Source organism: Dipteris shenzhenensis, chromosome 15 (genome assembly GCF_047967505.1).
Source record: "Dipteris shenzhenensis isolate YYH24624 ecotype China chromosome 15, Dip_SZ_1.0, whole genome shotgun sequence".
In the NCBI taxonomy this organism is placed as follows: Eukaryota; Viridiplantae; Streptophyta; class Polypodiopsida; order Gleicheniales; family Dipteridaceae; genus Dipteris; species Dipteris shenzhenensis.
In genome coordinates, this window is record NC_141610.1 from 16,469,997 (window position 1) to 16,483,771 (window position 13,775).

Sequence of the window (13,775 nt, forward strand, 5' to 3'; positions counted from 1 at the left end):
AACACATTGAAAATCATTATCATTGTGTATGGGATTGTATTTATGATGGCTTCATTGATCTCATCTATTGTCCATCTGAGGACAATGTGGCGGATATCTTCACCAAAGCCCTGTCAACAAATCTTTTGTTACGACATCGACATGGCTTGGGGATCAAAGACATTCTCACAATGTCAAGGGGGGATGTGAAGTGATTCACAATGACATTGTTTTCATGTACTCCCATAGGTTGCATATCCATCTAGATGAATTTGTGCAACCATGGTACTTTAGGTACTGCAGGGTACACTTGAGATGTTTCCAAGGTACTTTCAGCCATATCTTTGAGGGGGGATTTGTAAGAGATTACAAAGATATGGTGTTGTAGGCATAAAGTCAACCCACTTGGGTACTATATATACCAAGTACTTGTATTGTTTCATTTGAACATTTCTATTGGAGCTTTCTTGTGTGTGCACTCTTGCTCACTTGTGTTCACAACCTGTCTCCACTTTGTTCCTACAGCTTCTTCTCTTCCTGATGAAGACCTGTAGGCTGAATGCTCCACAAATATTTTAGATCCTGTAAATCTTCTGTGCAGGGTACTGCTCTTCACCCTGTAGGTGATCTGCAGGCTGTACTGCCTGGGTTGTGGTGATTCCTGGCCTCTCTGTTGTATGCACTATAGATAAATAGGGCCCAGGGCTAGGGCCCCTTTATAGGGCTGGAGACCCCCAGAAACAGCCAACCTGTTTCTGCTCATATGGCCTGCCTGACTGCCATGTGGCAGCTGTACATTGCTGAACCCTTTTCTGGCACTGCCCTAGCCTACTGTAGCAGCCCGACCTGATGCTGGCTTCTGTGCAGACATCTGCGGCTGTCTGCAGGTGCAACAAAGGCTTTGTCGTTGGAGCTGTCATACTCCTCTCTCTAGCTTCTTCCCGCAAGAGTAGAGGCACTAGCTCCTCGAAAGTAAACAGTGCCAACTTACAATCATGGTTGTTACAAACCCTTTATAACTCCTGGGGAGCATGCTAATCAAAATCCTGGCTATCCAAGCCGAATCCATCTCTTGACCAAATGCTGACAATTGATCCCTCACCACTTTCATTTTAGTGACGTGATCTTCTACCATATCCCCCTCATCCGCATGTTGTAGAATTCCGTCTCTAGGTCGAGGATTCTAGCTACGTTTATCATCTCGTACATGTCCTTTAGCGTGGTCCATGCGAAAAACGCTACGCTAGTTGAATGTTAGGGAAGATTGAGTCTGCAATCGTGCTAATGATTATGGTCAAGGCCTCTGCATCATTGGCAGCGTTTTTGATATCCTGATACCTTAGCTCCATTCCCGTCGCAATCTCCCAACCATCGAGTGACTCCAAATCTTCATCTTCCAAAGAGGGTATTTTGTTCCATCAAGCTTACCCATTTTCCCAAAGCTTGGGATGGGCAATGTAAACTAGCCATAAACAAGGATGTAAAGGGATAGTACACCTACTTAAATCTTGATCACCCTCCTCGCAAAGGTACCTATTCTTTAGACATAGGAGGCGATTTCTACAACCTTGAACTGAGATCTCCTTCCAAAGGTTCTCTTTCGAGCTTCCAACACTTGTGATTCTTCCTCGAGGCTTTGATACCATGTGAGAAAACATGTGGAGGTTGCTTGCTATAGCCAGCATTCCCCGTAGCCGAAGGTTAAGTAAAATATTACACAGAAACCACACAGTGCTAATTCAAATCTCACTCCTTTTCTTAATATTACACAAGTGAATTTGGCAAGATAGACACAAACTTAGATTCTTGAATAGTGCAACAATAGAGTAGAACAATGTATTATAGTTTGCTCCACATAAATGGAAAAACCGAAAGGGTGTGCTCAATGTGCAACTGTCACGAGGGCGTGAATTCTAGTGCATGCATGTAGCCTGTTTGAAGGCAAGGCACAAGGATGTTGGTGTGCAAAGGTACCTTGGGGGTGCACGAGGCGTGGACCCATGGCATTAAATGTCTTTCATATAGTTGAAAGGGGTCAAAAGGGCATAAATGGGCCCTATAGGCCCAATGTTGGGCCTTGGTACCCTTTAGGGAGCTGCTGCATGCAAGGGACGTGCCCGTTTCGGAGACTTCTCAGAGGCAATGCGGCTTCGAAGCTGGAGGCGGGATCTACATATACTATGACGATCTTCAAGCCTCTTCTTTTTGTCGGAGTCCTCGCGACTCATTCCCTGTGTCACACAGCTGTGTTAGGGTCGTTAGTCGAGTCAGTAAAAGATTGTAGAAGGCAACAAGCCCCGTCGGGATGCGCCTGTAGTAATAGGTATTTGAGATCAATACAATTACGAAATTTTCAACTCTCTCTTCTACATTTTGTTGTTTTCAATATTCCGAATTATCTAAAGCACTCTAAGTTCACGTATGTAACAATTATTGCAATCATATCTCGTCTCTGTGTTACAAACTCAAATATCCATCAGTGGTATCAGAGCAGGTTGATAGAGAAAACTTGTGAGCTCTAATTGTACATGCATGCAAGTTTGTTCTGAATGTCGAGAAGGTCTTCCTCTTCTAGAATCAAAGTACTTGAGTTTCCACCATCGTGTAGGAAGCCACAAAGTAGAGGTCGACATAGGAGGAATTCTATTGATGTTTTGGCCGAAGCCTGCTTTAGAGCAATAATTGAGTATTGAGGTCTTTGCATGTCAAAGAGATGGATCCTGTCAAGAAAGAGAAGGTCAAAAATTCTCTCGTCAAGTTTACAGGTCAGAATTTTTCATCATGGCAGCTAGCAACACGACTATGTTTGATGCAGAAAGGCTTATGGAGTCTGGTCGACGGATCTGAGAAAAAGCTAGAGGCAAAGCGAGAACTTATTGCTTGGAATCAGAAGAGTAACAAAGCCATTGGGTTCATTGGTAGAGCGCTTGGACCAGACTATTTCCATCATATAGATGTAAAGAAGACAGCAACCGAGAATTGGAGAATCCTGGAGACACTATTCGGCATGCGCATGAAACATTCAAAGGCTATACGGAAGCAAGAATTGTTTGATTTGAAGATGGACGATAATGAGAATCTAGGGTCATTCCTAAATCGAGTGCAATCTCTTCTCAGACATTTACATGACCTAGGATCTGGTGTGGAAGCTAAGGACAAGAAGGCTATTCTAATGATATCATTACCATTGAAGTTCAGTGAGACAACGACTTGATGACAGCGCGGATTACCTCGATTGTGTAGCTCTACTGCTAAGCGAAGAAAAGAGAGATGATCTACTGCAGCCTTTCAGTGACACAGCATATACAATGAAAGAGAAAAAAAAACAAACCAAGAAGAAGGTCTATGGACATTGTGGCAAGATAGGACATGATGAGGAAGGTTGGCGGAAGCAAAAGGAGCAAAAAGCTTGCGACTCTAAAACAAAGGCACTTTCAACTTCATCCCCCGAGAACCATGCAGATTTTGTGTCATTTTCTGATCAAGATTGGGCATTTTGATACGTATTCAGTTCACTTGTTTTGCACTAGTTATTGAGTTCAACTCTTAGGTGTTTATAGTGTTCTTGTGTCTGACTAAAAATGCTCTTAAGGTTTTGATTACCGGTTCTGAGCATTTACTGTCCAGTTGAAAGATGTTTGAAGATTTGTGTCGGTTCGTTTCCGGGGTTATGTTAGAGTTTGATCTTCACGGGAGGAGACTTCAACATTGGTGATGACTTGGCTGCATCTTGTTGGACCTACAACGTTGTGTTGAGGTGGCCATGATGTGGTGGCCACGTGTGTTCATCACATGTGGATTCTTCCCTTGGTGATTGGTCCATGAAAGAGGTCTTCATTGCCATTGGATAATCAACATGGAGTGGCTGGCTGCTGCATGCAAGGGACATGCCCATTGCGGAGACTTCTCAGAGGTGGCGCAGTATCGAAGCTGGAGGCGGGATCTACATATACTATGACGATCTTTGAGCCTCTTCCTTTTGTCGGAGTCCTCGCGACTCATTCCCTGTGTCACACAGCTGTGTTAGGGTCGTTAGTCGAGTCAGTAAAAGATTGTAGAAGACAAGAAGCCCCGTCGGGATGTGTCTGTAGTAATAGGTCTTTTGAGATCAATACAATTACGAAATTTTCAACTATCTCTTCTACATTCTATTGTTTTCAATATTCTGAATTATCTAAAGCACTCTGAGTTCACGTTTGTAACAATTATTGCAATCATATCTCGTCTCTGTGTTACAAACTCAAATATCCATCACAGCTTGCAGGGTGTGCATTAGCTCATGAATGAGCTCCGGGCTGGTGAAGAGATCACACAGGCCTTATTGTGATTGCTATTTGCTATGAGTTGTGTTGGAGAGGCCTAATTGGCAGGGTGATCCACGGTGGATGCTTGCAGTTCAAGTTTCTACTTTTGGGGTTGTGGGCAGATCATGTATGCCCTCACCGGGTTTTCCAGTGAATCAGTGGACACGTGTGGCAGTCTGGGGAGTCGTGTGACCCCGAATGGGCAGCTAGCAACAGCTCCCAAGTTTTATGCAAGTGTTTGTACCGCAATGGATGCCTATTGTCATTGGGGTGTGAGAGCAAGACCCAGCAGGGCTAATGTTTGGGATATTGATGCTTACTGAGAGTGGGAAGAGCACTGAATGCAAGTGAGATTGAACTTGTTGTGTGATCTATTTGCTGGACTCTCCAATTAATAAAGAAATACCGAAAGGGGCACCAAGGGTTTGGGGTGAATCCGTGTCCTCCTTATTGAGCAAGAGCACTTTAGATCCCCAATCTGTGTTTGAGTTACTTGCTGAATATTCTTGTGTGAAGCCTTTGGCTGGTTAGTTGCCTTTACCGCACTCTTGTTGACCTTGAGGCTGGTTTCAGCAACCATCTGGCAGCTAAGGTGCCGCCTAGATGTGGACCCCTGACCATCAAAACTGTCATCTACCTCGGCCTGGCACCTTCAATCTCTGTGAACCTGCATGCTTTACTAGAGCTTCAGTGGGCTGTAAAGTGGTGTGCTTCTGAATACTCCTTGCTGCTTCTCTTCCTCAGAAAGACCTGCAGGCTGAGTGCTCCACCAATATTTTAGATCCTGTAAAACTTCTGTGCAGTGTACCGCTCTTCACCCTCTGGGTGATCTGCAGGATGTACTGCCTGAATCTTGGTGATTTCTGGCCTCGCTGCTGCCCTGTTAGACAGTCAGAAGTGTAGGCAGAATAAATACAGCTCAGGGCTAGGGCCCCTTTTATAGCCCCCAGAAACAGCTGACCCAGTCAGCAGACCGGCCCAACGAGTTTACTGACCTGTTTCTGCTCGATATGGCCAACCTGACTGCCACATGTCAATGCCCCGACCTGATGCTGTCTTCTGCGCAGACTGCTGCTGCTGTCTGTAGACCTGTCTACAGTTGCCTATAAGGCCTGCTTTCATGCAGCCTTTGCCACTGGCCATGGGCCTTATACCTGCTTCATCTGTGGGCCCTTCTGCCCACCATCTAAAACTTGTACTGCCCTCCAACAGCAGCCTATGCTTGCTGCCCAACATGGCAGCCTGCATGCTGCTCATGTGGCAGCCCTGCTCTCTTTCTTAAGCAAATCAGCAAAGGGGAAGCTAAGATGTTGGAATGGAAAGATGTGGTTAAAAAGGGCACAACAGCCCCAAAGAAAGAATTTATCTCTGAAGCACTTGAGGAGATAAAGAGAAGGACCAGCAAGCCTAGTAAGGGGCCTACCAATGGGAGACACTCCAATGGCAGATGCCAAGATATTGTTCACTAAAATGAGGGTTAATCTCACTTGTGAGACAGCCTGGACAGTGGGCAAACCTGAGGCACCTACAAAGCCATTAGCACGAGAGAGACTCTGAAGTTCCGGACAACCATGGACAGGAAGACCCTCATGAGCACGAGAGAGACTCAGGAACCAGAATCTATATGGATGACGACCTCACTCTCCTACAACAGAAGCACCGAAGGGAAGGCATGGTACAAGTAATGGCAGCAAGAGAAGCAGGGAAATGGGCTGCATATAGGGATGGTAAGGTGATCATCCAAGAGAAAGGACACAAGGAGGACAAGGAAGAGAAGGAAAAGGGAGAATTATGACGGTGTCGAGCCCATGGGATGAATGTACACACTGAATTGAAGATAGCAGTGTGGAATTGTAATGGCACACTATGGTTGGATCCAAGAGACACACGGTGATAGAGACATGATCTTTTACACCAAGACACACGAGAGCCCAGAGAGAGGGCTGCCCAGAGTAACAGGATACACATGGGAATCAGCTCATAGGAGGGAGGCCTTGAGACCACTCATATCTAGAGGAGCATGCATGACACATGTGGATACGATTTCAGCTAGATGCCTGATCTATCTTTATTGCGGCATGCAACTTCCCTCTAAACACGTCATCCTTTGCACGAGAGGTCACTACGGATAGACACAGCCCATATGAGATGATCCATGATGACGTCACAGAGTTCTCCAAACAGGCAGACACCCTCCTACTGGACGACTTCAATGCACGGACAAGAAATAGACAGGCAGACACCCTCCTACTAGGCAACTTCAATGCACGGACAGGAAATAGATAGGTGGGCTTGCTTGGCTTCACAGATGACAGAGATCCCCATATAGTCCCAGAGCTAGATGCAGCTGAGCTCGGGATACTAAGGCACTCTATAGATGCCCCATAGGTGACAGGATATGGACGACATCTACTTGAGCTAGGGGCAGTCCACGACTTGATCATCTATAATGGTCTTCAAAGATGGTCATCATTTGGAAGACTCACTTGCTTCCCGCATGGCGGCGGGTCTAATACAGTGCACTACCTACTAGACCACTAGACTTTGCCTCACGGATACACGACTTCGTCATAGCGCCCCCCCCCTCCCCCCTCTGAGCTGACCACTCGTACCTGGCCTTCCATATCTCTGCCACCATGCCAGCCATGGGGAGAGCTCCCCCTGCGCCTACAAGTATCCAAGTCCACTTTGACCGGGCCCTCGCCCCAATGTACGTGAGCTTTCGGCCCTACTTGGGGATGATATAGACCTCACCCGCACTTTGGACACTCGTGTCTCAATGGTAAAAGACGCTGCCACCAAATCCTTTCCCATGACCCGATCCATGTGGGTCTTAGTTGGGAAGATGCCTCAAAACCCTTGGTTCGACGACGAGTGCAGAGAGGCGAGAGCCCACCTCACACGGGAGCGAGCCTTGGGTCATCTGACGTCATTTGAGGCATAGAGGATCTTTCGACGATTGACACACGGGAAGAGGCGGGCCTTTCTCACACACAAGAAGGATGAGATTGTCTAGTCTTTTCGAGGAGGAGACCCGACCACTCGATGGAGGTTCCTATCGGAGAGGAAGCCACCTATTCCCATCACTGACCCAAATGTGTGGCACACGTATGCATGTTCCCTCTATGATGCCCACATGCACACACCGTCGGACATGTCCTCTATGCCACCACGTGTCACTTGTTCACCACACGGAATGTACGGGCTGCACTATGTTGATTACACAATCAGAGAGCACAGGATCATGATGGCCTACAAATTGAGCACTTTGCACATGGACAGAAGGTGTTAGCTCTGTCCTAGTGTTAGAAATCACGGTACAACGGAAGCAAAAGAGATGAATACTTGCTGGAAAACAACTCAACAAAAGTGCAGCAACAAAGAAACAAAGGAGATGGCAAAACTGAACAAGTTCTTCCTTCTAGAATGAAGGACAAAAGGCTGCAAGAGGAGCAGCTACAAAGGGCAGCAGTTGCCGCAATCTTCTTCCACCAACGGTGGGCTAGACAAGTCGCCTTCTCCCTACTAAGTGCGTGCTGCTGGATCAGCTTCAGTGCTGAGAGGCTGAAGGCTTGAGTGCCATATGATAGTGAGGGGGAAGGGGGCTTTATATAATAGAGGGGAGAGGCCACAAAGGGGTGGTGGATTGACCACTGACCATTGACCTTGGCCACCGACCACCGACCTTCGTGAAAACATCAGCAAGGTTGTCAACGGTGGGGACGTACATCAGCTCAACAATGCCATCGATGATGAGCTCTCAAACAAAATGGTAGTGAACCTCGATGTGCTTGGTTCTGGCGCGTGAAACACCTGATTCTTCGCAATCGCCATGCAACTCTAGTTGTCACACAAGATCACGGTCGCCTCGTCTGTGTCTGGTCTAGATCCTCCAAGATCCATCTAAGCCATAAAGATTCGCATGCTGCGGTGCATGCAGCCCTGTACTCCACCTCCGTCGATGAGAGGGCAACGGAAGGTTGCTTCTTGCTAAGCCATGAGATAGCTCCTAAAGAAAGCACAAAACAATAGCCTGTGGGGGATCTCCAAGTGTCGAAGTCCCCGGCTCAGTCGGAATCACAGAAACCCCCAAGGTCCAAGCCTGAGGTATAGGTAATGCCATAGGTACTAGTACCCTGTAGGTACCATGGTACTCTTAATCCTACTCTCAAGTGTGCCTCCCTGGGTTTGGCAGAGAACTTGCATAAGACTCCAACGGAGAAAGAGATGTCGAGCTGAGTGTTGGTTAGGTACAGAAGACTCCCTACCAACCGCCGGTAACGTCCAGCATCCACCAATGTTGATGAATCATGGATGCTGAATTTCAGGCAATCTCCATCAGTGTAGCTGCAGGCTTGCAGTTCTCCATCTGGAACCTCCTAAGCAGCTCATGACAATATTTCGCCTGACAAATGAAAATACTGTCACTGCTTTGCCGTACCTCAATACCAAGGAAGTAGTGGAGCAGCCCCAAGTCTGACATCTCGAACTTTGTCATAAGCAGCTTCTTGACTTGGGCTATTCTGTCCTTGTGATTCCCTGTGAGCACGAGATCATCCACATACAAAATGATAACCAGCATCATCCCTCCCTCAATGAAGAAGTAGAGGTTGGGATCAGAAGGACTCCTCTCGAGCCCAATCCTGTCAAAGAACTCATCTATCCGCTAATACCATGCTCTGGGGGCCTGTTTCAGCCCGTATAGTGCCTTCCTCAATCTGCAGACCTGTGATGTGGACCCTGGAACATGAAACCCTGGGGGTTGCTCAACATAAACCTCCTCCTCCATGGTCCCATTAAGGAACATAGATTTGCCATCCACTTGAAAGATGGACCAACTGTGATGTGCAGCCAAAGCTATGACTGTCTGGATCGATGTCATCTGAGCAGTTGGGGCATAGGTCTCATCAAGGCCAAGACCCTCTGACTAAGCATATCCCTTCACCACCAATTTCACCACCAATCTAGCTTTGTATTTGTCCAAGCTCCCATTGGACTTGAACTTCTGCCTATAGACCCAATTGGTTCCGATGACCTTTCTCTTGCGAGGTCGATCCACCAAGTCCCATGTGTGGTTCTTCTGGATGGCGTCCATCTTTGTCTGCATGGCCACCTGCCACTCTGGGATGTCCTTGGCCTCCTCAAAGGACGTGGGTTCTGTGACCTGAGTCACCCAACGCACAATGAGCAGATGAAGCCGACGCATGCTGCTGGGACCTCTGAAGGCCAGAACTGCTCTCAGGTATATCTGTCACTCGGGACTCCTGTAAAGTCCTGAGATACCACTTTGGGAGTTTCCTCGCTGGCTAAGGATCCTCTTAAGTGGGTATTGGAGCTGGTTGCTCCTCCTCCTCGTCTTTGGCTTCTGGGGCCTCCTCGGGGACCTCCTCAATGACAACTTTCGATGGGGGAGGGGGAAGGGCTCTGAATTCCTGATCATCATCAATAGTCTCTGGCAGTGTCTCCTCAAACACCACATCTCGGCTGACAATGATTTGCTTCTTCTTGGGGTCAAAGAGTCTGTATGCCTTAGACTCTTCACTGTAGCCAACAAAGATGCACTGCTGGCTTTGGGATCAAGCTTCTTCCGTTCATCCTTGTGTACATGAACATTGGCGTTAGAACCAAAAATCCGTTAGTGAGAGATTGTTGGTTTCTTACCATAGTATGCCTCGTATGGAGTCGTGTGTTGCATAGCCTTTGTCTTCGTCCGGTTGAGAATATGAATTGCGGGAGACCTAGTTCTACCGCGATCACTTCTAGAGAGTATCAAAGGAGGGATTCATCATCAGACCCCAGTATCTCGAGGACAGAGGAGTCTCATATGCATTGAGGATCGCCATTGGACAGATGCAGGTTTCATCCCATCAGTTGAGGATTGAGACACGGAGAGCAGCACGTATACCCAGAGAGCAGCGGATCTAAATGCTATGCACACTGGGAGTGATTGAGACAGAGGAGCATTTTCTCTGCGCCTACCTAGCCTACTATGAGATCAAGGGAAGATACCACTACCTCTATCACGATGGGAGCGGCTTCGGCCCACTATCACGGTTGATCCACTTCCATGACGAGGTCTGCATTGGGCTCTATCTGCTTGATATGTGCCACTACAGTTTAGCATAGCACTTAGCAAGGGCCTTAGCAAGCCCTTTGCTCCAGCCCACAGTGGCTTGTATGAGTTACACTTGGATTGTACTCTCTCTCTCTCTCTCTCTCTCTCTCTCTCTGTCTCTCTCTCTGGCTTGACCTCTCCACTAGCTTCCAGATGATCATCATAGTGCTGCCAACCCCCATCTTCTCTATCGCTCAAAGATTTCTCTTGTGTATTGATATCTTTATCATTATGGAATTTTGTGTATTCGTCATGAGTATTGATGCCCACTTAGAACCTTCACCCTTTCAGCTCATTGTATCAAGTTATTTTAGTCTCATAGACCCTTGAGACTTTCGAAGACTTTCAATAATCTCTCTCTCTCTCTCTCTCTCTCTCTCTCTCTCTGTGCGCGCGCGTGTGTGCGTGCGCTCTCTCTCTCTTGCTCCCCACTTCTGCTCACTTCTCCCGGTCTCTAATTCACCCTTCATCTCCTTCAGCCCATCATTTGTTTGCTTTTGTTGCCAGTCTGCTCCAGCCTCTTTCCACTCCTCTCACTCAGCTTTCCACACCAGCCCGCTACCTAGCTCTTTAGAGGCAAGCTGCCTCACTCAAGCTGCTCCAGATTGTTCGTATCATGAGCAGAGAAACATGAGCTGCTCCATTAGGTCCTCATCACCACTCGTCTCCATAGGCAAGAAGAATCGGCACTTTACAGTGGGATAAGTAAAACAAAGAATCACGTCGACAAAGGCTCCACACCAATACAAAGTTTTGTAGCTAAACATGTCAACATTTTCATACTCCTAGCATTTGAAGTCCTTTCTTAATAAAAGACTTCAATTTCTCTGCTTGGGAATTGATGTAGCAACTATATGATACTGTTAATTTCAGTCAACAAACACACTGTACCAATCTGAAGCATTCTGAATGTAAGCTTCGACTCAAACATTTTGCAATAAATAGTAAATAGGATCAAGCAATGGACAGCATATGCTTCACTCATTGATATTCATTAACTGACATAATGCCATCTTCTTGTAAATAATTTCACTCTACCCCTGAAACTACCCATAACACTATTGACTCTAGATAAACATGATAACCTAACCATCCATAACCATAACTTGAGTAGACTAAGGAAAGCCTGCTTACGCCAGCATCTGCAGCACCAAATGCTGCCATCACGCCACCAATTAGCGAAACGCCAAGAGCTGGTGTGACAATATATTCAGTGAAGTCCCCCCTGCACTGATCTCATGTCAAAAGCTGTGAAATTCCCCATTCTCCATATGATGGAAAATCGTAACCTTGAAATTCAGGAAAAAGTTTTTTGTTTATGATAAATCTCAATTGCCAGCATAAGCTTTCACCCGTCCTCATGCACATACCATATGAAAGCCTGCTGGAGACCAGTGTACACAAGTAGAGGCAAAAGTAGAAGCATTTTTTTATCCAGCACAAGGCCAAAAGTAGCATTCACAAAGCCCGCCAGACCTGGTGCTTTGGTTGGGACGTGACTGACTTTGGAGGGATCTGTTTGCAAACTCAAGAAGCAGGCAATGCCAGTGCCAAGTGACATGCATCCTAAAAATACTAGAAACAGGGGCCAAGTTGATGATAAAGTTTCTCCGGAAGTAGCGTTACCACCCTGATACCAAAGTTTTGGGATAAACAACATGAATGAAAGCAGGGTGCACCAAAGTTTTTGGAAAAACAAACAATGTGAATAAAAGCTTACAGCTGTAATGCCTGAATGCTTATTTATGGTTGAAAATAGAGAATTTGAAGGATACAACGGCAGCTTCACGCATCAGCCTTCATGCATATGTGAAACATGTGTGACATAAATTTTCAAATAGCAAATGTCAACTAGAGAATAGAAAGTGTTTACAAACAAAACCATGTCCAGGGCTACCACACCTTCCCAATTTGTAATATGACCAGGGAAATCAAGTTTCCAACAACCTGCAGCATTAGAAAACACTAGAAATATTACATATACCTTTGCAAAACAAGAATGTTCTAAATTAGAAGTTTCAGATTTAGTGAGCGTCATTGATAAGAGAAGAACCCACAACCACATTTTACAAACTAGGAGTATAATCTTAATTCTGCAGTAGAACCACAAAGCTTCTGCTGACATTCTATTTTGTGCTAGGCAGTGGTTCTCAACCCTTTCAAGGCATATGTTTTACTTAATGATACAAAAGGTCCCTACTTTTTGGAGCAGATAAACCATTCCACTTCTGGACCTTGCAGACCAGGTACAAAACAAAGAAACCTTCTGTATGATGTTCGGTGAAAATCTTAACTGCTGTGGCTCTTTGTCTAAACCACCATGCAATTGACAGCTAGTGAAGCATTTTGACAGGTGAAAATTTCATGCAAAAGTCCAATATGTTCTTATGTGAATCCTATAATTTTCAGCTGTATCTGATCATAACTGTAACAATAGGGTGGGGATGGATTTAGAGAATGAGATAGATAGCAGAGAAGACAGGAAAGTACGGAGAAAGGAAGAGGATGAGAAGGGGGAGAGGTAGAGAGCAGGGACATAGAGAAGGGTCGCCACCAGGGAGTGTTTGAGGAGTCAGTTCAGCCCAGGAGAGACATTACGAGTGTAATTCTATTGACTAAGTGTGCTTATCTAGTACCACTTTTTCAATGGACCAAGAAACCCACCCCTACCCAAAGAAAATGTTGCCCTTAAAAATTACAAGTGCGCAGATATGAAACAAATCAACATCAGCCTGGTAATACGTGCGTCCCCGTGTCATACTCTCTTGCTGCCAGGAGTTGTAGTATCTTGGCAAGCCCCTCCAATCGATGAGGAGCTCTGTGTGATACTTGTTTTCAAGGACCCTGTCCCTAAAATCCATTATCTCCTTTGCGATGTACAAGATCTCTCCATTATCTGCTTTGGGATGTACAAGATCTCTCCATCTCCACCAATATGTCAAAGCTCTAATACAACTATTAGTCCAGACCCACGTTTGGTTTTAGCAAGAGAGCATAAATTGTACTTCACACCCTAGACCGGGTGGCAGCTCCTACTGGTATCCTCTTTCAAGGAAGTACCCCTATGGTCAACAAGTGTGCACCTCTCGCTCTCCAAATTTCAAAATCTTGTTCTCATCGGCATACTCTTTTATCTCCCATGACCACCCTATAAACTCTCTTTGGCTAGTGGTAAAAAGACGTCTATTTGCTCTATCATCCTTTGATTGGCAATTTTGGTATCGACATATACAGCTAAGGGAAACTGAACTTTACAGCCACACATTCAAATCCAAAAACTATGTGTATCAAAAATACAAGTGTCATCGATGCATTTCTACACTCCTTGGACTCATGCCAACAGTGACCTGTAAATTAGGCAGTTTCCTCAATTGCAT

General features: G+C 45.9%; 1 protein-coding gene across 1 annotated transcript in view; it reads right to left on the reverse strand.

Annotated features, from left to right (window-relative positions):
* The window catches only part of LOC147893449 (Major facilitator superfamily protein), a 64,364-nt gene that overhangs the window by 25,291 nt on the left and 25,298 nt on the right, over positions 1-13,775 (reverse strand). Inside the window, exons 5-7 of the mRNA XM_087386462.1 lie at positions 12,301-12,345; positions 11,769-12,028; positions 11,533-11,623 (exon numbers count right to left, since the gene is read on the reverse strand). Of these exons, the coding sequence (XP_087242588.1) occupies positions 11,533-11,623; positions 11,769-12,028; positions 12,301-12,345 (396 nt within the window). The remainder of the gene's footprint in view (positions 1-11,532; positions 11,624-11,768; positions 12,029-12,300; positions 12,346-13,775) is intronic.